At 41.5% G+C, this 23,820-nt stretch overlaps 1 protein-coding gene across 1 annotated transcript in view; it reads right to left on the reverse strand.

Moving 5' to 3' along the window:
• Positions 1-1,440: 1,440 nt before the first annotated feature.
• The window catches only part of HACL1 (2-hydroxyacyl-CoA lyase 1), a 48,052-nt gene continuing 25,672 nt past the window's right edge, over positions 1,441-23,820 (reverse strand). The window contains exons 11-17 of the mRNA XM_056519911.1: positions 20,538-20,621; positions 19,160-19,261; positions 17,453-17,607; positions 12,931-13,089; positions 11,240-11,347; positions 9,260-9,446; positions 1,441-4,210 (exon numbers count right to left, since the gene is read on the reverse strand). Of these exons, the coding sequence (XP_056375886.1) occupies positions 4,178-4,210; positions 9,260-9,446; positions 11,240-11,347; positions 12,931-13,089; positions 17,453-17,607; positions 19,160-19,261; positions 20,538-20,621 (828 nt within the window). The 3' untranslated portion in view covers positions 1,441-4,177. The remainder of the gene's footprint in view (positions 4,211-9,259; positions 9,447-11,239; positions 11,348-12,930; positions 13,090-17,452; positions 17,608-19,159; positions 19,262-20,537; positions 20,622-23,820) is intronic.

A 23,820-nucleotide genomic window follows, 5' to 3' on the forward strand; every position in this document is an offset into this window, starting at 1 on the left:
AATAAGTTTAAAAACACACCACTGTATGCAATATTATATATTATAGTAAGTTAGTCCGGCATTTGTTGGTTCAGTGAATGAAACTTTCAAAGTCCGCAAATTGGAGCAATAGGGTATATGAACGCGTATAACGAGTCCATAAAGTTAGACACCAATAAATGAATGTATATTTACTAGCCAGATGAATTTAACGAATAGATCGCTCCAGAGAAACTGGTGCCGGCAAGCACCCGTCCAAGTCGGGTTTGTGTGCGCTGAGTATGGGCGCTGGCATGCGCTTCTGCGGCTGGTCTGCCTGCCACAGACCCGATGAATGCCGCTACTATGTTAAAGACACAGCTGACAGACTCCTGGTGATTGGACCTCATGGCGTTTCCTGGTGTCTGACGTCAGTAGCATATTAGGTGGGCTGAGTAGTTAGAGACTGCGGCTGTTGTAGGCAATAGATGTCGGACTTGCGGTTCTTGCTGTTAGGCGTTTCCAATAGCAGTGGTGCATTAATAGTGCGTTAAATGCAAGCCTCTAGACGCGTTTCAGGGTACTTATTGTAACAACAACCCTTTCCTCAGTAGACGCTTAGCTTCTTTAGCAAGGCAGTGAACCTGTGTTTGGGGTTGTAATCATGTTTGAATATTGCCCTGTGGCCCAGTGTCCTCACAGTACATGTTGGCATTCATGGTTCCCTCAATTAACTGTAGCCCCCCCCCCCCCCCCCCCCAGTGCCAGCACCAGTCATGCAGGCCCAGACCATAACACTTCCACCACAATGCTTGACTGTAGGCAAGACACACGTCTTTGTACTCCTCACCTGGTTGCTGCCACACATGCTTGACACCATCTGAACCAAATAAGTTTATAATTGGACCACAGGACATGGTTCCAGTAACCCATGTCCCTAGCCCGCTTGTCTTTAGCAAACTATTTGCAGGCTTTCTTGTGCTTGATATATTGAAGAGGTGTTCTTTTGGGACTACAGCCATGCAGACCAATTTGATGCAGTGTGCTGTGTATGGTCTGAGCACTGAGTCCGACCCCAACACCCCTTCAACCTCTGAAGCAATGTTGGTAGCACTCATACATATATTTCTGATAGACAACCTCTGGATTTGACGATGAGCACATGCGCTCTACTACTTTGTTCAAACATATCGAGGCCTGTTCTAAGTGGAACCCGCTGTATAGTCTTGCCCATCGTGCTGTACCACAGTTTCAGGTTCTTGGTAATCTTCTGATAGTCTAGGCACCTTTTTGTAGAGCAAAATTCCTTTTTTTTTTAGATCCTGAGACAGTTCTTTGCCATGAGGTGCCATGTTAAACTTCCAGTATAGTTTTACAGTGTGAGAGCGATTGCACCAAATTTAGGACACCTGCCCATTCACACTCGAGACCTTACAGTATTTGTAAAGGAGGCCTAGTAGAAGAAAATGTGGCCTCAGAAAATAGATGTAGATGTTTTATTTATTCATTTTTTAAACATATTTAGGCATTTTCCCAACTGTTAATACATTAAACTGTACCAATTCAAACAGCATCATGATCATTTTTATTTGAGCAGCAGCCTAGGATAGTATTGTCATTTTTCAGATCATCACATAGGAGGCACCCACAGAATGGAAATAGGTTACATTTATCAATTTTTATACCATAATATGGTGGCATCAAAGGCAGCACTTTTTTTTATTTACTGGTTTACTGGTAGAGGAGACAGCAAACCAGCCCTCTAATAATTTACCTTTTTCAATTAAAACTTATTACAGCACATTTTTTTTCTTATGGTGGTTATTGACAATATTTTAGGCAAGTACCTTGATGTTTAAAGATTCCTATTGGTTTAGAGAACAAGTAGTTTTTTTTTCTTAGTTATCCATTATTTTATCATTTTTATTCATTTACAATATTTTTTTTTGTATTTTACTACCTGTATTTATTAACCAGCTCTGGTCCAGGTGCCATTCAGGTCCCACAGATGGCATTCACACCAGAGAATGTAAGTCTGAACTGTGGTGCTGGAACCCATCAAGCAGTGTTCCTGCACCATGGGGTATTCAAGATACACAGATACTAGAAGCCTCTATCCTGGATTCTGTAACCGATACCTGATTGGTTCATATCCCTCTGATGGCACCCAGAACAGAGGATGTTATTTCTAGTCACAGGTGAACACTCCTGTGCTGCAGAAACCTGGAGAACATGGCTGTCCTGCTTGTCGAGTGGGACTCATTCTCTGACAGGGACTTACAGCTATTGGTCCAAGTGCTACACTGAAGGTGCAAGGAAGACATGCCATGTGTCTTTTTCCATCAGTTGTTATGTTGCTAACGTTTTGGTGTTTGTGTAAGGAACTAATATCAACGTAGACTAGAAGATGCAGTATGGCTTTAAACATATCTAAAGATTTTATTAGTGTCTGTCTTGGTCCATATAAAGTACTAGCTGAGTACCCAGCATTGCCCGGTTTTTCCTTCCTAATCCTTGTTGGGGGAGGAAAATCAACAAAAGGAAGAAGCTTTTGACTTCATATCCCAACCCCATATATTGTTGTCATATCCTATCCTCATATCCCGTCCCCACATGCTGTCCTCATATCCTGCCCTTATGTCCCATCCTTATTTCCTGTCCTCAGGTTGGACTGATTTGCGATGAAGATATTGTAAGCTGAAAATAAAAGGGGACGTGGCTTTGTGGGACTGGGCGTGATTTGCAAGCCAGACCGATGCACGAAAAGGGTAGATAACAAAAGGGGTGGGGCTTAACCAGTGGGCATGTCTTTGTGAGATGGGGTGTGGCTTGACACATTCACCAGGAGAGGCAAAGTGGAGCTTGTGGAGTAAGGTACTGGAAGTACAAAAACCCATCTTTTATATAAGGTTGTAGGTAAGGGTTAATTTAACTATCATATATTTTTATTTGACATATAAGTAATATGTGTATCAGGTATTATTAAAATATCTCCAGCCGTACAGAAGTTATGTGGGAACATACATTTCCTGTAGATTTGCATGGGACTTAAAAAAAAAACCAAAAAAATTACCCTCACAAATGGGGGTAGTTAAGGGTTAAATTAACTATCAAACCAAAAATCAACCACCACATGAAGCTAATGTAACTATTTATTAAAGTAGAAAAATCCTATTACCCCATGAATCAGAAATATAAAATTTCCCAAAAACATATTTTCCCAATGATGAACATCTGTATGTCCCTACGCGTTTCACCGTGTATCTTCTAGTATACAATGGTTCATCAGGGGGATCAAAAATACAGTGTACAATGTACATATATCTCCAAAGAGAAAATACACATATATATGGAGCAGAGTGTAAGCATATAACACAAGCCAACAAAAATGCAGACAAAGAATACACATATATGGACAGTTACAGCAAGGAAAAATATTGCGTCTGACACTTAGCATGCCATATGTCAAAGGCCAATATAGATTGCTTGAAGCGTCTTTTCTGGCTGTAAGTCCTCCAAATGGCAGTCGATTAATACAAGCTATTCTACAAGATATTCTTCATGAGCTGATGAAAATGTCACCATATAAGTCAGATAGATGCTATTTACCTCAATAAGGTGTACAGGTAAACTCCACAGGATATGTGGATTCCAGATTACAATAATCCCAGGGATCAAAAAGCATCTTAGTTAAGCCAAATATTTCAGTGTGTAATAAACCTATTACTATTGGTATCCAAATATGCCTGATATTTAATCCACACCTATTAGCAAAAGTGGTGTAGAACTGAACACTCTTCATGCCATATCACTATTGCTCCATAAGAAAAACTGTTCCCTGATCCAGTAAGACAGTAGATATAGGACGCTGCAGCTGCCCATTGAGTTTTATGTATATATATATATATATATATATATATATATATATATATATTCAAATTGAAATATTGTTTTAATACATACACTGCTGTTAAACAATTACTTTATTATGCTCCATTAGTACTTGTGCTACATATAAGTGAAGCCATTATAAAGCAAATCATACAGTAAGTTTCCTCTTCAGAAATTAAGAATTACATAAAATATTTTAAGTTTTATTCTGTACATTACAGAAATGTAGTTGACACAAGTGTTCATACATTCAGTTTGAATTATTGTCATTGCTTTGTAATCTGATTCAGACAGATGATCACATGACGTTTTCTTAATATGTAGCCAATCACAGATTGGAACGGGTCAGCCAAGGAAATTCCTGACGAGAACATAATAGAAAGGGTTAAAACAGATTGGTTTACATGACAAAACAACAAGCTAATGTATAAGCTCCTCATGATCCACCTGTACAAAGATACTATAATCCTATGCATGGAAAAGCACCCTGTAGTATCTGCACCACTATTGTCAACTGTAGCTAAGGTCTCAGATTGGACATGATGTCCACAATGATTTTATTTATTTATTTACAATGATGACACATTTACATACATTTACATACAATGATGACACATTATGTGACTGCAGCAGTCACTGACCACAGAGGCAAAGTTATTATAAACACTATTGTCATGATGGATGGAACACTGCTGTGAAATGTTAAAAAAGTTTATTTAAATGACAGTAATGCTTTAATTCAGAATAAATGCCACTGTATTATGCAGTCCTTTCCAACTGGGGTGATGTGGCGCTCCGGGGTGTCGTAAGACCCTGTTTTGGGTGCCACAACACTCCCATGGAAAAATGGTATATGAAAAATATGTAAATCTCCTGCCCACGATGTCTGGCGGTAATGTCAGCATGAAGATGCTGTTCCTTCACGTCAGACGCCTTATGTATGCTGGCACTTATCGCCAGACATCCCAGGCAGGAGACTAAAATACTGCCTACGATGTCAGATATTGCCCATATTGTCAGAAGCTTCCCGCTGGAGAGGAGCCTCCGTTTAGCTGACTGCTCTAGGGTTAAAGAGTAGTGCCCGCCCCTTCATATCGTACTAATGGCCACCTCTCTATCCCACAAGTGAGAGATGGCCTTCAGTAATCCAAATGGCTGCTAGAAGTTTGGGGGGAGTTGGTGGTGGTTGGGGAGAGGAACTTGCCTACCCACCAACCTACTTACTTATCTGCCTCCCTACTAAACTACTTACCTTCCAAAGTATTTACCTACCTACCAACCAAACTACTTACCTATCAAACTACTTACCTGTCTACCTACCAAACAAACAACCTGCTTATCTACCTACCTACCAAACTTCCTACCTACCTACCAAACAAACAGCCTCCCTACCAAAACTTCCTACCTATTTGGCAGACACCCTATCTACCAATCAAACTTACTACCTACCTACCTTTTACAAGGGGTCCTATCCACCTGAGACAAAATTCCTACAGGGGTTTCTACCTACCTACCTGGGACAAACTTCCTAGAAGGGGGTCCTACCTACCTGCCTGGTTCAATATTCCAAAAAGAAGGTCCTACCTACCTGAGACAATATTCCTACAAAGTAGTCCTACATTCATACCTGGGACATACTTCCTAAAAGGGGCACCTATGTACCTGGGACAAACTTCCCACAATGGGTTTCTACCTACCTTCCTTCCTGGGACAAACGTACTACAATGGGGTCTTACCTACCTTTGACAAGTTTCCTACAAGGGGGTCCTACCTAAAAGGGGCAAGCTACCTACAGGACAGTCCTATTTACAAGAGTGTGTGTGTGTGTGTGGGGGGGGGGCAAGCTATCTACAGGGGAAGTCTTTCATACAGGGGTGTCCTAATTAGAGAGGGCAAACCACCTACTGAGGAAAACTACATACTGGGGAAACTACCTACAGGGGACACAGACATATTAGGGAAAGCTACCTACTGTTGGTGCCAGTTACTAAGATAAACTACATACTGGGTGTACCAACATACAGGGGGCATCTAAATAATGGGAAAAACTACTTATCTACCCATTTGGGGGGGGGGGGGGAGGCATACTTTTTTCTCCTTAACTGACCTATACCTCCCACCAACCAACTTACCCACCCATTTTATTGTGCGTGACATCAAATGGCGGAATTATTACTGTTTGGGACCCTATAGGGGGGGGGGGTGAAGGAGAGGAGAATGCTAGAAAAGTGTGGAGCCATATAATGTTTGTTTGGCAGGTTCTGCGGTGATGAATTGTGGCTGGAAGAAAACATCATGCCAGTCTGGGACAGATGGATACGCAACAGGGAAAGTGAACAACTCCAATCAGAGACGACGTCACCTGTGAGTCACTCCATATATATATGTAGCATCACTGTAATTTACATTGTTAACAGAATGTAGGTATTGTTTATTACTCTTTTTTTTTTTTTTGTCTCTCGTTTAAAATGTTTTGGTAAGGGTACCCCCCCCCCCACCGGGCTGAAAAAGGTTTGGATACACTGGTATCAGAGCATTTTGTTAGAAAATTAGTTAGTTCACAGAAAATATTAAAACAGATACTTAGTCTAAAGCAGGCCATGGTGTGCCAAAGAGATCATATATTGGTAGATATCACCAAACTCGGCACGATCTATCAGCAAATATGTCAGGTCTATAGCCACCTTTATCCAGCAAAGCAAACCTTTTGAACTCTTGAACTCAATGGAACACTCTATAGTGTTACAGCTTTTTTATGGCACATGCCTGTTTAATGTCTTAAATCAAAGATGGGCAGCTCAAGACAATTAGACCGTGAGTTAGAAATTACTTAAATGTTAGAGCATTAATAGCCAAAATGCCAGAGTGGGACAGTCTGCCTAACAAGCAAGTGCCTTGCACAGCTAGAAGTGCCACCAGCAGTGCGAGCCAACAGAACATCGTGCCAGGCTGTTGCCCAGATGGATCTGGTAAGTGGGACACAGTCTCATAATTTTTCTTGCTACAGGACTACACGGACAGAACTGCAAAGCAGCTATCAATCTACCCAATACACGGTATCCTATAGACTGTGATTCTTTCGCTACAAAGGAACGGGAATATATTGCATCTGATAAACTGTGATTGCTTTGCTACAGTGTAGCGATCCTTATCTCTCCACAGGATTTTCTTCACAGGACTGTTTACTGCTTGATGCCATTGTGCTCATAGAACTCATAGAATTCCAACACAAAACTCCAATCACCAAAAGGTAACAGGGTATAAAACCCCTATACTTATAAATCTCCCTCTTATAGACTATTTGGGATGTATTAAAACGTCACTTGTATTAGTACTTATTAAAGGAGTACTCTGGTGCAGAGTACTCCTGCTCCGTCCTGCAAAAAAATGAGAATAAACCATCACTCACCTTCCTGGGTTCCCGTGGAGTGCCACTACAGCTGATCGGTCCTCCGGTCCATCTTCTTCATACTTCTGTGTGAACAAAGCGTCACATGGCGCTCAGCCGCGATGTTCAGCCTCGGCCCATAATAGGCTGAGCGCCATGTGACGCTTCGTTCACACGGAAGTATGAAGAAGATGGATCGGAGGACCGATCAGCTGTATTGGCGCTCCGCGGGAACCCAGGAAGGTGAGTGATGGTTTATTTTCATTTTTTTTGCAGCCCGGGCCGGACGGAGCAGGAGTACTCTGCACCAGAGTACTCTTTTAAGAGGTCCAAAGAAAGTGTATTAAAACCACCAGCACCATCCCTATAATAACAATTTCATCTCCTATATGGAGTAGTAGCAATGTATCAGAGTCTGCAGTACGTCTTGTTTAGGGACTAAGGGCTGTTATTAAAACCACAAACTGCTATGTCTCCCCTACATGTTTCGTGGTACCAACCACATCCTCAGGGGCATACTAACATGTGCAGGAAGAGGAGGCTCCTTTTATAACGTCCTGAGATCCTCCCCTCAGTGATTAACCAATCATTTACAGCCTTAGATGGATGTACAAGCTGGTAGCCAATAACAGCTTACCTTATACACAGGTCACTGTGCGCTTTTATTAGGGCTATAATAAAATAATGGAGAACAACATAAAGACTTTAATACTGTACCTTTAATGATTATGTTCAGATTACAGAGCCGGTATGCAGGTCTATATCTAGTGTGTGTATATACCTGGCAATTCTTTCTAAGTGCCCTGGCATGTGCACTGAAATGGGCTCTTTGGGAGTATTCCTAAGTTGACCCGCATGCGCGAGTAAGTCCGACAACATCATATCACCATAACAGGAAGTACGCAAATGTGCTGCGTCCTGGTTAGGTCATATTCATGTGCCGGAACCTTTTCTTTGACACACTGACCTGTGTATAAGGTAAGCTGTTATTGGCTACCAGCTTGTACATCCATCTAAGGCAGTAAATGTTTGGTTCATCTCTGAGGGGAGGATCTCAGGACATTATAAAAGGAGCCTACTCTTTCTGCACGTGTTAGTATGTCTCATAGCCCCTGAGGACGTGGTTGGTACCACGAAACATGTAGGGGAGACATAGCAGTATGTAATTTTAATAACAGCCCATAGTCCCTAAACAAGACGTACTGCAGACGCCGATACATTGTTACTACTCCATGTAGGAGAGTTGAAATTGTTATTATAGGGACGGTGCTGGTGGTTTTAATACGCTTTCTTTGGACCTCTTAATAAGTACTAATAAAAGTGAAGTTTTAATACATCCCAAATATTCTATAAGAGGGGGATTTATAAGTATAGGGGTTTTATACCCAGTCACCTTTTGGTGATTGGGGTTTGGTTGGTGTTAGAATTTTGTTATTATCCCTTTCCCGCTCCGGGCTTTTTTTTTTTTTTATAGAACTGATAGATCAAAGTTATTATATTTTTTATTCACAGGAACATCTTTTTCTATAAAGAATTCATAAATATTGATCTGTAGGATTGATATCACATATAAGCATTTTATAGGGGATTTTTTAAAAAGTCTATTTTAATTCGTCATTTCCTTATGATATATTTTTGCATTTTCTTACTTGGTATACCTGTATTGAATTAATTAAAGGAGTCACAAGGGCACTGTGACCTCTCCGTTTGTGCATTATTTAATAATTAAATATTTACACAATTTATTATTATTGTTAATATTTTATATATTTTACTATTTTATGGTCTAATCACACCTCATACTTTCGTTTTTTTCCTTCCTAATTCCCTTTATCTTTTCTCTGCTACCCCTCTCATTTTCAATCTCTTCTACCTCCCCCCTTCCACTTTATATATTATATGTAATTATCTCATTAGATACCCTTGTATCCCATTTAGATAGGACTTGAGGACTGTACTTTTTATTCACATGCCTGTTTAACCTAGTGTACGACTGGTGAAACAGAAACTCCGAGAAATTACCTGCTTCTTCCGGTCAGACTGCGGATCTATCATGACATTGATAAGAGATGGCACATTTTTATCTGAGAAGCTAGAACTCAATGCTTGCTGCAGTTCTTCAGGTGTATTCACAAAATATCCTTTCCCACCAAAGGCCATCATTACCTGCTCATAGTGAGCATTTGGCTTCAGAGAAACAGGAGGTGCTCTAAAAGAAAACATTAAAATGTGACCAACAAATAAGGAAAAGATATGCTCCACTGACAAAAATAGTAGGTTGCATAACACATTAAATAAAATCCAAACCTATATTTTTGTTTCAGATAATAAAAATCAAAACAAATCCATTTACCCATTGCGTCCAAGTCCTTAAAGTGGTACTCCGGTGGAAAACTTTTTTTTTTAAATGAACTGGTGCCAGAAAGTTAAACAGATTTGTAAATCACTTCTATTAAAAAATCTTAATCCTTTTAGTACATTTTAGCGGCTATATGCTTCAGAGGAAATTCTTTACTTTTTGAAATTCTTTTTTGTGTTGTCCACAGTGCTCTCTGCTGACACCTCTGTCCGTGTCAGAAACTGTCCAGAGCAGCATAGGTTTGCTATGAGGATTTTCTCCTGCTCTGGACAGTTCCTGATACGGGCATCAGGTGTCAGCAGAGAGCACTGTGGACAAGACAAAAAAGAAATAAAAAAAAAAAAAGAAAGATTTTCCTCTGTAGCAAACAGCTGCTAAAAAGTACTGGATTAAGACTTTTTAATAGAAGTAATTTACAAATCTATTTAACTTTCTGGCACCAGTTCATTAAAAAAAAAAAAAAAAAAAAAAAATAGTTTTCCACCACAGTACCCCTTTAAGGAGGCCCTGAAGGGTTAAGAAAAAAAAAAAAGAAAAACAACAACAACAACAACAACAACAACAGCCTTCAAAGGAGATATATCATGCAGAAAAACTTATCCCCTATGCAAAGGATAGGGGATACGTTTTAGATCGCAGGGGCTCGACAGCTCGGAAGCAGGGCGTGTCGACTCATCCACGGCACAGTGGCCAAAACGCCCTCTCCATGTATCTCTATGGGAGAGCAGGAGATGCAGCATTCCGACCCCCCTATCCTTTGGATAGGGGATACGTTTATGTGCATGATACTTCTCTATTAAGCTAAAATACACAAACAGATATGCACAAATAAATGTATCCACAAACAGATAGACATGTGTTTACTCAGATGCACTTACCACACAAATGTATTTGTATATACATACATAAACATGCAAATAAACACATATACTAAACAGTTGCAACTACAATAATAAAGATAATAATAACAATCTAATCTGTTTACATTGTATACAAAGAGGAAAGGAATTAAAGAGAGACACAAAAGCGCCCCTGGTGAAGTATGTCAGGCTCAGGTATGGTATTGCAGGATAAAAACACTCACCCTGTGATGTTGCGCTGAGAGCACAACATCTATTTGCATGTAAAGAGTACAGTGGGGTCTCCCAGAAGCCTTCTGGTTTGGTAATGGAGTAGCAGGAAAAAAATTAAGAAAACAGAACTGTTCAAAGTGTCAGACCCCGTCAAGTAGTCAGTCCAACAGAATGTGAACCAGATACATAAAATAGCGTTTATTAAGAGCACATATCAATTGTTTCTGGCCCGGAGTGGGCCCTTTGTCAGAACAATGTGCCCAATCCGGGCCAGAAACGTGTTGATATGTGCTCTTAATAAACGCTATTTTATGTATCAGATTCACATTCTGTTGGACTGACTACTTGACGGGGTCTGGCGCTTTGAACAGTTCCATTTTCTTCGTTTTTTTCTTGCTACATTGTATACAAAGAATTGCAAACACTGCTAAATAAAAAAAGATAGAACACAGACGATAATTTTAAATATATTGTTATGGACAATGTTCTGTTTTTTTACGTTCTGTTTTTTACAGACACATTTTTCATCCACATGACAAATGGAAAAGGGCATGATATTACAGTACTTACATTGAAGCTGGATCCCCAGCCTGTAACATGTTGGCCCAAGAGTCTTCATCAAATCCACTATAAATCCCATTGTTATTAACCACAATTATTACTATAGGAAGGTTGTATCTAAAACAAAATAAAATAAAAAGGAAATTACACCTTATTTTCCTTTGCAGTGGGGTACATAAAAACTGTGGCCCATAATAAAGAACAAAAACAAAACTTGAAAAAAAATACAAACATTTAATGGGCACTGTCACTTCATTGTTAGCTAAAGTCAGGAGAATTACTCAGCTAAGCACTTAAATCCCCAAATTGCTGCATTTTCGGTCTTGCTTTTACAGCAAGCCAGGAAGTAACTTGCTCAGCTGAGTGCTCCTCCTAACAAATGGTGGGGATCTGAGAACCCAAACATCAACCTTTTATAACCTTAAGTTTACAATTATGGTGCATGATTTTGGCACCCATGATACAGGGGTATCTATTTTCACCTCCATTCAATTTTGTTGACCCTTGGGACAATTTCAGTTTGCTAGTTTGCCAACAGTTCCAGCATAGATTCTTACCAGTCAATAGAAACAATAATAAAAGGAGATTAGACACTAGGTGGGGGCGGCTCGTTTTTTAGCACTGTGTGTACTGTAGAGGACCCTGAAGCTCCTGTCCTCTACATAGACAGTGATTTACAGCTTCCAACAGCTCCTTCTTACTTTTTTATGCAATGACTTTATCTGGCTTTTATGGCTTTATCTGTATTAGTTATCTATTTATGTCTCTTTAATCTTCACTTTCCTATTTTTGGATGACATTTTGGGGGCTTTTACCAGGTTCCCATAGAGTAATGGTCTCAACATACAATGGTATCAAGATATAATGGTCATCCTGGAACCGACTAATATTGTAACTTGAGAGACCACTGTATTGTGATAGAGGATAAATATTAAATTGTGTTTTAACCAAGATTTTTTTTATAGGTCATACACTGCAATATATCTCTATGCCTGAACTATTAGATCATATTACATTTGTGTGCTAGCAAATCTCATAGGAATAAATATAAAGCAACTTTAAGTGGTCCAACAAGCAATGCTCACAGTTGTCTGTTAAAGGGGTACTCCGGCCCTAAGACATCTTATCGTCTATCCAAAGGACAGGGGATAAGATGTCTGACCACGAGGGGCCCGCCGCTGGGGACCCCTGCAATCTTGACTGCGGCACCCACCTGTGTGAGCTCCACGCAGCGCTGGAGGCTCAGAGTCTGAATCCTCATGACCACGGGGCAGGAGTATCGTGACATCACGACTCCGCCCCTGTGAGACTTCACGCCGCATCCCCTCAATGCAAGTCTATGGGAGGGGGCGTGGAGTGGTGACGTCACGATATTCCGGCACCGTGGTCATGAGGCTTCAGACTCGGAGCCTCCAGCACTGCGCAATCAGATGTCTTATGGCCGGAGTACCCCTTTAAGCTAAAAAGTGGCGATTTTTTTAGCATATTAGCAACACAGTACTCCAAACTGTGTGTTCTATGCAAGATAATAAATAAACACACAGTAAAGTAATACATTTAGTTACTATTGCTTTGTTTTCCATATAATGACCTTGTTCTTCCATATTTGACGTCTATAATCACTTTGCATACATAATGTGTAAGAATAAACATACAATACAATAACATACAAACAAATTCTCTTTCTTCCACAGCCTTACCTGCAGATTGTTTCAACCTCCATGCCCGAAAAGCCAAATGCACTATCTCCTTCCACACAAACAACACGCTTTTCTGGGGCCTCATCTTTTACAACCATGGCTGCTGCTATGGCAAATCCCAGACCAACACCCATTGTGCCAAAAGTGCCTGCATCTAACCTGTTGGAAAGATTGTTAAGTAGTATATTTAATGTGATATACAAAACACTAATTATATGAGCTGATGAAAGGGATAGATATATATATATATGTGTGTAAATATGTATATAACCCAAAACATGACAAAAAATCCATAAAAACACTTGCTTTTGTCTAGGAGGGTAATGACTGTAGTAAATTAAAATGACATCAGTCCTGTTACATTATCAGAAACCCATTGTAGAATTTAAACAGGATGTTTTCGAGACCTAGGTGGGAGCTGTGTAATACATTACTCCTTTTCAGGCTATGGCATCAAACCTGAGCATGTGCATTGTGTGGAGTGATCTTACAAAGAATATTGGACATATGAGAAGCAGCTATGGCTGATTGTGTAGGAGTTAGACCCTTGGCTCCTGTGCTGCAAATGTACAGTGCAAGAAGGTGTTCATTTATTATATATTTCATAGCTCTTTTCTCTGATACAAAGCTCCAAAACTCCTGCAGAGATTGTTACAAACCTATGTTCTAGCTGCCAGGAGCCACCATTAAAGGTGACATGAAAGCTTAAAGGAAATATGTCAGCTCTATATCATATCATGCTCAAAGCTGCTGACATGGACAGATAGCTGGGAAATCAAACAACTTATACCTTGCTCTTAGCCGATAGCGGTTTGCAAACTTATTAAATCATTGTTTTCTTATAAGCTTAAGAGTAGTAGAGGTGGTGCTAAGCTGCAGCATGCATGCCTTTTCCCTTCCCCACCCCTCCCTTTCCTGCATAACTGATTTACAGGGTTTGGCTTCCAGCACTGAGCTTTGTACATCAATCATGCAGCACAGGGAGGGGTAAGGGAAGGAGGAGGCATGCATGCTGCAGATCAGCCTGGTCTCTATGACTCTTGAGCTTAGTAAAACAAAGTTTATAACTTTGCAAACAGCCATCAACTAAGAGATAGGTATAAATTTGTTTAATCTCCCTATCAGCTCTTTGCCCATGTCTGCAGCTCTGAGCATAATACAGAGTTGACAGATTCCCTTTAAATGGGCACTGTCAGATATAAAAACTTTTTACCGTATATACTCGAGTATAAGCCGAGTTTTTCAGCACGATTTTTCGTGCTGAAAACACCACCCTCGGCTTATACTCGAGTAAACTCTCCGCCCTCAGTGGTCTTCAACCTGCAGATCTCCAGGTTTTGAAACCTCTGGAGGTCCGCAGGTTGAAGACCACTGCGGCCTTCGACATCATCCAGCCCCCTCTCACCCCCTTTAGTTCTGTACTCACCTCCGCTGGGCGGGATGTTAGGGTGCGCTGGTCCGGTGCTGCAGGACTGTCCGGTGGGGAGGTCGTCCGGTGGGATAGTGGTTCCGGGTTGCCATCTTCACCGGGGGGCCTCTTCTCCACGCTTCGGGCCCGGCCCCGGAATAGTCACATTGCGTTGACGACGCCGCAGAGGTACGTTCATTACCAATGTCCCTCTGCGTCGTGGTCAAGGCAACGCCTCTATTCCAGGCCCGAAGCGCGGAGAAGAGGCCCCCCGGTGAAGATGGCAGCCTGGAACCACTATCCCACCGGACGACCTCCCCACCGGACAGTCCTGCAGCACTGAGTACAAAAGGTGAGGTGAGTACAAAACTAAAGGGGGTGAGAGGTGAGTACAAAACTAAAGGGGGTGAGAGGGGGGGGTCTGGATGATGTCGAAGGCCGCAGTGGTCTTCAACCTGCGGACCTCCAGAGGTTTCAAAACTACAACTCCCAGCAAGCCCGGACAGCCGATGGCTGCCCGGGATTGCTGGGAGATGTAGTTTTGAAACCTCTGGAGGTCCGCAGGTTGAAGACCACTGTATCAGACATTGACAAGCGGTGATGATGAAGGGGGGGGGCTGATGACATGTGGTGATGATGAAGGGGGGGGGGGGTGGGATGATGACAAGGGGATGATGAAGGGGGGGGTGAGGGATGATGACAAGGGGATGATGAAGGGGGGTTGTGGGATGATGACAAGGGGATGATGAAGGGGGGTTGTAGGATGATGAAAAGGGGATGATGAAGGGGGGGGGTGAGGAATGATGACAAGGGGATGATGAAGGGGGTGTGTGGGATGATGACAAGGGGATGATGATGGGGGGGGGGGGTGGGATGATGACAAGGGGATGATGACAAGGGGATGATGAAGGGGGATGATGACGAGGGTGATGATGACAGGTGGTGATGATGTATTTCCCACCCTAGGCTTATACTCGAGTCAATAACTTTTCCTGGGATTTTGGGGTAAAATTAGGGGCCTCGGCTTATATTCGGGTCGGCTTATACTCGAGTATATACGGTATATGTTGTACATCTTGGCAAAACAACAGTTTTTCTAATACACTTCTTTAAAAAAAATCTTCACATTTTATTAAAGAAAACTGCCTTTGAAAATTCCACCACTAGGGGTCTCCATACCTCCTGGGACACTGATGAGTCCCACAGCAGCATGAGCGTGTCCAAGGGTCATGGACACAAGATGGCTGATTGACAAGGCTGCAGGAGGAACACAGCAACACTGCTGTAACACAGAGTTTTACCAAACATGTGCCTCTAGCTGTTGCAAAACGACAACGCCAAACATTTCTGGACAGTCAAAGGATGTCTGGGCATGCTGGGAGTAGTAGTTTTGCAAAAGCTGTAGGCACACAGCTGAAGGCAACAATGCTGCAAAAAAATAGTTATCCAAACAGTGTACCTCCAACAATTCCAAAACTACAAGACCGAGCATTATAGGACTGGCAGAGGATGATATACAGAGATCTAAGTTATACACTCACCATATTTGGTGACAGAGTACAGGCAATCACCAATAATCATTGTGTGTGTGTGTGTACAGCACAAATCCAGAGAGAAAAGGGTTACAGAGCAGGGCTGCCAGGCTCCCAAAAACAGAGAGTAAGCAAAGTGAGGGAGGGGGAGGAGTAATCACAGTGCAGGCAAGAGAAGGACACGCCCCCTCCCTTTGAAAAGATGGAAAAGACAGGGAGCATTGTTAACATGCTATTTTTTAGTGAAGTATAGGTGATAGATACATAAAAATGATATGTACATGATCAGGATCATATAAATAAGAGGAGATATTGGGTAACATAACAGTCCTCAGTGTGAAGAAGCAAGGACTCGGCAACTCAGGTATAGCTGATCCATATTAATTCCTTCTTTATTACAAAAACATACAGGATGGTACATACAGGTATGAGAATGTAGCGTGGTCCGATGAAGTTCATTATGGGCACGAAACAGCTGTCAGATACCATTGCTCCCTCCATAACCTCTCTTACCTCCCCCCGCTACATTCTCATACCTGTATGTATCATTCTGTCTGTTTTTGTAATAAAGAAGGCATTAATATGGGTCAGCTATACCTGAGATGCGGAGTCCTTGCTTCTTCACACTGAGGATTGATTACAGACTTTCTCCTTAATCCGGACACGGAGCATCGGGTGGGCATCCAAGTTGGATCGTGGTCACACAGCACTCCCTCACGAGCTATCGCTACACTGAATATGTAAGTACAGTGCTCAGCTTTTATTTGTTTCTTTTAAGCTTTTTTTTATTTTATTTTTGTGGGATCTGACAGGTGCACTTTAATGTTTGTAAGCTGTCAATTTAGGTAACTTGTAGGATAAGCTTGTGTGTGTGTATATTAACCCCTTAAGGACGCAGGGTCTTTCCACTTTCGTTTTTTTCCTCATCACCTTCTAAAAATCATAACGCTTTCAATTTTGCACAGGCCCATATGAGGCTTTTTTTTTTTTTGCACCACCAATTGTACTTTATAATGACATCAATCATTTCACCACAAAATTGATGGCAAAACCCGAAAAAAAAATTTTGTTGGGCAAAATTGGTCTAAAAAACCCACCATTTTGTAACTTTCGGGGCTTCCGATTCTATGTAGTGCATTTTTCAGTAAAAATGACACTCCGGTGTAAAAAAAAATTTTTCAAATCAACTGGTGCAAGAAAGTTAAACAGATTTGTAAGTGACTTCTATTTAAAAATCTTAACCCTTCTAGTACTTATCAGCTGCTTTATAATACAGAGAAATTTGTGAATTTATTTTCTGTCTGACAACAGTGCTCTCTGCTGACACTTCTGTCTGTCAGATATGCTTCTAATCTGGACAGTTCCTGACAAGGACAGGAGTGTCAGCAGAGAGCACTGTTGTCAGATAGAAAAGAAATTCACAAATTTCTCTTTTTTTATATAGCAGCTAATAAGTACTGAAATGATCAACATCTTTTAATATAAGTAATTTACAAATCTGTTTAACTTTCAGGCATCAGCTGATTTGAAAACATTTTTTTTCTACTTGTTTCCACCAGAGTTCTCCTTTAAGGTTACTAACCTGTGACGTGGATGAAGGTTTTGAAGCACAGTGCGGCCAATGTCCATTGTATTAGCCCCCTCACTCACAATGATACAGTCATTAGGCACAGCATCCTTCACGTGGCGAAACACAGTGTAATAGTTCATTGGGACAGATGACCCTGATGCCAGTTGCTATGTAAAATGGAAATAAAATGGAAAGACCCAATTACATCCAACAAAGTGTCCCTGTTATTTATAAAAACTTTCAAAAGTTTGAAAAGATTGATTAGATACAGGTGGGAAAAGCGCATAGCTTTGTACTTCACTCTTCAGCTCCTCACCTGGCAGGAGACGGACTCCACAGATTTACAATGGAGCCAATCTACTACAATAAGGTGGATCAGGCAGCCGGCCAAGGAGTAAAGAACACAGCTGCACTCTACTCCCTGGCTATATGTTAGAATCCGTGGGGTCTCAGCACTGAGACCCTGACAGATCAAAAGTTTTAATAAAAGGACAGTAATGCTTTTAATATTCAATAAATACTTTCATGAATTTTTACTCCTTGCCCTTATCTGCAACACAATGTTTTAATCCATAACATGGTTCTCACAAACTGCAGCAGTGATTTTTTAGGTAAAACTTATATTCAGTACAATGCACACAAATGTCTGCACTAATAATTAGTGGCATCAGGTGAGACCGCATACATTAAAGGGGAACTTCGGTGGAATTTTTTTTTTTTCTCCAGATCAACTGGTGTTAGAAAGTTACACCGATTTGTTACTTCTATGTAAAAATCTTAACTGTTCCAGTACTTATCAGCTCCTGTATACTTCAGATATACTACAGAGAAATTTGTTAAGTTCTTTCCAGTCTGACCACAGTGCTCTCTGCTGACACCTCTGTCCATGTCAATAACTGTCCAGAGCAGGAGAGGTTTTCTATGGAGATTTGCTTCTAATCTGGACAATTCCTGACATGGACAGAGGTGTCAGCAGAGAGCACTGTTGTCAGTGCACAATTGTCTCTGTAGTATACAGCAGCTGATTAGTACTTGAAGGCTTCAGATTTTGAAATAAAAGTAATTTACAAATCTGTTTAATTCATCTTGGCTAAAGGGACACTTTTTGGGATATGCCATTACTGTAAAATAGTGGGGAGTAGGCTGGATTCACTAATTTCCTAGTACAGCAGTGCCTGGACCTCTCAGTGTGCAGAAATCGGCAGCCCACATCAACGGGTGGCCAGGAGCATTGCTGTGCAGGAAAAAGTTAGAAGGAAACTTCATTCTCAGGAGCAGTGGGGGTCCCAGAGGTCAGACCTTTATCAATCATAAGAAGATGCATATCCTAGTAATATGCATCTGGCTCTATGTTGAGAGTGTTGCATATGGGTAAAACCATGCCCCCATGCGGTGATCAATAGTTGCACACTGTTGTGCTAACATCATGTGGCCATTGGCCTCCATATACGTGTGTTTCACCCACATGTGGCGGTATCAATATAAGAACAGCTCTGGTAACAAAGCTTTTTTCTTTCAAGCAGGAAGAAAGATATAGTGCAGTGTCAGCATGTTCCCTGAAAGCTGAGCACCAGGGAGTGTGGGTATGTTATATCTTTAAATGTTCTGGGACAACCTAGGGCTAATCATAGCTAAGTAACTTGTCCTCTAAGAATGATGATAGAAAAGAACCATTAATGTTCATTTATTACTTTCATAATGGGGGCTGAGCATGGTCACCTTTGAGTTTTCCTCATTTGTCTTTATCTTCTTCCTGAGGATGTTCCACCATTCAGTATTGCTTGGATACTTCCAGGAAATTTTCTGCAGCCCCTCTAGAATCTTATGGAATAATGTAAAGTTGTTAGCTGAAGAAACATAAACATAATAAAGACAATTCATTCTGCACAAAGTAAAACTAATTACAATAAAAACAAGGAGCAAACAAGTCAAAAACAATTGTGCTTAGGGAATCGCCATACCAATTGGTAAATTTCTTAGGTGATTTATGCTGCCCTTAGTTATGGGGATAAATGCTGTGCTTTGTGATTATATATGTTTCCACAATTAGAAGCAGTCTCAGAGTATATGCATGTTAAAGGAGCACTCTGGGATATGAAAGCTTATACCCTATCATAAGAATGGGGGTAAGCTACAGATCGCGGGGGGGGGGGGGGGTTGACCGCTGGGCTCTCCAGCCAAGTGCACGAAGCGGCGGCAGACACGCCCCCTGAGAGCGCTCCAGCTCTCCTATAGAATTGCACAGAGGGGACGTGTCACCCGTCGCTTTGTGTGGTGGTCGAACACACCCTTCCTGCTGACTGCCGGGGCCCCGTACAGGAGATCGAGGGGGTCCTAGCGGTCGGATCCCCTGTGATCTGAAACTTCCTTGGGATAGGGGATAAATCCATGTTCCCCTTTTCCCTTCTGTCTGCTCAGGACTAGACCATTGATGTGAAGAGGGAAGCTCATAATTTATTGCCCACTAGATTTCAAGACAGCAGAAAGGCCTTTCTCTGATAAGACAGTAGTGAGCCTGTTCTGGCTGAAACTACTGCGAGAAAGGCTTCTCACTGTCTTAAAATCTAAGGAGCAGGGGGAAACAGGGACAGGAGCTCTGAATGTGATGTGATGTCACAGCTACAAGGGAGAGAGCATATGTGGCAAGGGAAGATCTGTGCACTATGGCTAAAAACAATATATGAGCAAGTAGATTTATTATACTTTGACACCATGAACAGGTTGTTTCCTTCACTGGACAACTACTTCAAGGCAAATAAGAAATTAACACAGTGTTTCTCTGAGAAGCAGATAAACAATTTGGATATATGTGTGTATACTGTGTGTGTGTGTGTGTATGGACAATTCACCGTACTACTTCCATCTGCCTACTTCCAGACATGGCACAGTACCATATCTATATAGATTCAAGACACAATGAACTATGTACTTTGCCACCAAATAGAAAACATTTACAACTAATGTGCAAGCCCATACTACTTAAACATACAAAGTTTCCACTCTGGAAATTTCACATAATAGCTGGCAGTATGAAGAGTGGGTGCTGTGATAAGTGACAATTTAGAGGGACACATCATTACATTGTCTTCTCAATTACCTGTTGAGTCACCGCATTAACATCCCCCAAGAGACTTGCTACAGGTTTAACATTATTGCCAAGCTCTTCAGCACAAATGTCAACCTGTCAGATACAGAAAAAAAATTCTGAACTCAACTATAAGTACAAAAGTTATATAAATCATTTCTAACAAACATTTCTATAATTAACAGTAAAACAAATGAAAACCTTTGCACCATTTTTTTAAAATTTGTTTTCTGAATGCAAAAGGAAGAGATTTTCCAAATAGTCTTAAAATGTCCGACCATTTTGCTGCTGCTTGGAGTGAGATAAGAAAGACCTGTCAGATGGACTTCCTGCTCCCTCAGTGTTCGAGACAACCGCAGGGGGGAGTTGTATTCAGCAGTTCAATGTTGAGTAGCGGTTGGAAAAGCATACACTGAGGGCAGCCCACACAGAAAGCCTTACCCCCCTCGCTGCCAGTCTGGTTCGGGCATTAAAGAGGCCAGGAGGAATCACCACAGGCATTCGAGTTTGCTACGAGAGGCGGCCTTAGCGCACTGCCAGACGATATAGTCTGTGCCCCGTGGTCCAGGTGTACGTGTCTACAGGGGTGGCCGATGGAAGGAGAGTCGGTGCATCCTCCAGGGCAGCAGGCATGCGTGAGTCTCAGGAAGGGGGGTGGGGGGGAACTGTTGATGACTCCGCTGCCAGTGCTTTCAGCGGCGAAGATGAAGAGGTGGCTGGAGTGGGTGCAGATACAGATGTCCAGAAGATGACGTGGTGGTGATTCCCGCTTGAAGTACACAGTGTCCAGGGATCGGTAGAGTGATGTGGAGGTCTGGGGTGCAGAGCCAACAAGATCTGGAAGTGGTGGAGGGACATCCCAACTCTTCTGGAGAATACAGTCTGTGTGTTGCAGGATGTTCAGGTGTTTTTGTATCATTGGTGGGGGGCACTGGGGAGGGCAGTGTGTAGGATGCAGGGAGGGCAGGACAGCTGTCAGGTTTGTCTGGGGCGGTAGTACTGTGGTTGTTACAAGCACAGGTTGGGCGGGAGGGTTTTGGTGTGTTCCCGATTCCTGAGAAGGTGGTGGATGACATACGTATGGCGGACTTGTCGAGGTGTATGTTTGCTTTGAGGGGCCCTTGGGGGTGCACCTAAATGGGAGGTTAGACAGTGAATATAGTAAGAAGAGCATGAGAACATTTTCTTTTTATTGCCGCTTAAGAAATTTAACTAGATAGGGCGAAGCCGGATGAGTCTAAGAAGGAGGAGGATGAGTAGCAGCGTTATTGTGTGGCTTGTGATTACATTGGGGAACGTGTACTAATTGCTTTTTATGTTACTTTGTTGTTATCTAGACTGCCTGGCACCGATACAACAGTTTGTTAACCGTTGATAAGGTTTTTTTTTTTTTACGAAACATACGTCGGGGCTGGCTGGACCGGTGACAACATGGGTGAGGAACATGTCCTCAAGTGAGGTGGTATTAATGTGGGGGAACATAAGTATTGCATAGCCACAATCAGTGGTAGGGATGGCCAATGTGCTTATTCATGTTTAACATAGAATGTGTCGGCAGATTATTTGGCCCGTCTAGTCTGCCCAATAATCTGAATCCTATCAATAGTCCCTGGCCCTATCTTATATGAAGGATAGCCTGATGCCTATCCCATGCATGTTTAAACTCCTTCACTGTATTTGCAATGACCACTTGTACAGAAAGGCTATTCCATGTATCCACTACTCTCTCAGTAAAGTAATACTTCCTGATATTACTTATAAAACTTTGCCCCTCTAATTTAAAACTATGTCTTCTTGTGTTAGGTTTTCTTCTTTTAAATAAGCTCTCCTCCTTTACCATGTTGATTCCCTTTATATATTTAAAAGTTTCTATCATATCCCCTCTGCCTCTTCTTTCTTCCAAGCTTTACATGTTAAAGGTCCTTTAATCTTTCCTGGTAAGTTTTATCCTGCAATCCATGTAGTAGTTTAGCTCTTCTCTGAACTCGCTCTATAGTATCTATATCCTTATGGAGATACGGTCTCCAATACTGCGCACAATACTCCAAGTGAGGTCTCACCAGTGCTCTGTACAGCGGCATGAGCACTTCTCTCTTTCTACTGCTTATACCTCTCCCTATACAGCTAAGCATTCTGCTAGCATTTCCTGCTGCTCTATTACATGGTCTACCTACCTTTAAGTCTTCTGAAATAATTACTCCTAAATCCATTTCCTCAGATACTGAGGTCAGGACTGTGTCAAATATTCTATATTCTGCCCAAGGGTTTTTACGCCCCAGGTGCATTTTTTTGCACTTATCCACTTATATTGAATTTCAGTTGCCAGAGTTCTGACCATTCTTCTAGTTTGCCTAAATCCTTTTCCATTTAGCGTATCCCTTCAGGAACATCAACCCTGTTACATATCTTTGTGTCATCAGCAAAAACACATACCTTACCGTCAAGACCATTTGCAAGATCACTAATGAAGATATTAAAACACAATTGGTCCCAGTATAGATCCCTGAGGTACCCCACTGGTAACAAGACCATGCTCTGAATATTCTCCATTGACTACTACCCTCTGTTGTCTGTCACTCAGCCACTGCCTAACCCACTCAACAATATGGGAGTCCAAGCTCAATGACTGTAGTTTATTGATAAGTCTTCTATGTGGGACAGTGTCAAAAGCCTTACTAAAATCTAGATATGCGATGTCTACTGCCCATCCGCCATCTATTATTTTAGTAACCCAATCAAAAAAATCAATATGATATGTTTGACATGATCTCCCTGAAGTAAACCCATGTTGTTTTTCATCTTGCAATCCATTGGATTTTAAATGTTCCACAATCCTATCCTTTAGTAGGGTTTCCATTAATTTCCCCACTATTGATGTCAGACTTACTGGACTATAGTTACTTGATTCCACCCTACTGCCTTTCTTATGAATGGGCACGACATTTGCTAATTTTCAATCTACCGGGACGACACCTGTTACCAGCGATTGGTTAAATAAATCTGTTAACGGTTTTACTAGTTCACCACTAAGCTCTTTTAATAAATTTTGGGTGTATCCCATCAGGCCCCTGTGACTTGTTTGTCTTCTCTTTAGACAGCAAACGTAGAACCTCTTCCTCTGTAAAGACACATGCATCAAACTATTCATTAGTCTTCCTTCCTAACAGAGGTCCTTTTCCTTCTAAAGTATTCATTAGGGAGTTGGCTAGCCCTTTATTCTCTTCTACATACCTTCCTTCCTTTTTAATTTAGTTATTCCTTGTTTTAATTTCCTTTTTTCAATTATATATCTGAA

Source organism: Hyla sarda, chromosome 5 (assembly GCF_029499605.1).
Source record: "Hyla sarda isolate aHylSar1 chromosome 5, aHylSar1.hap1, whole genome shotgun sequence".
Lineage (NCBI taxonomy): Eukaryota > Metazoa > Chordata > Amphibia > Anura > Hylidae > Hyla > Hyla sarda.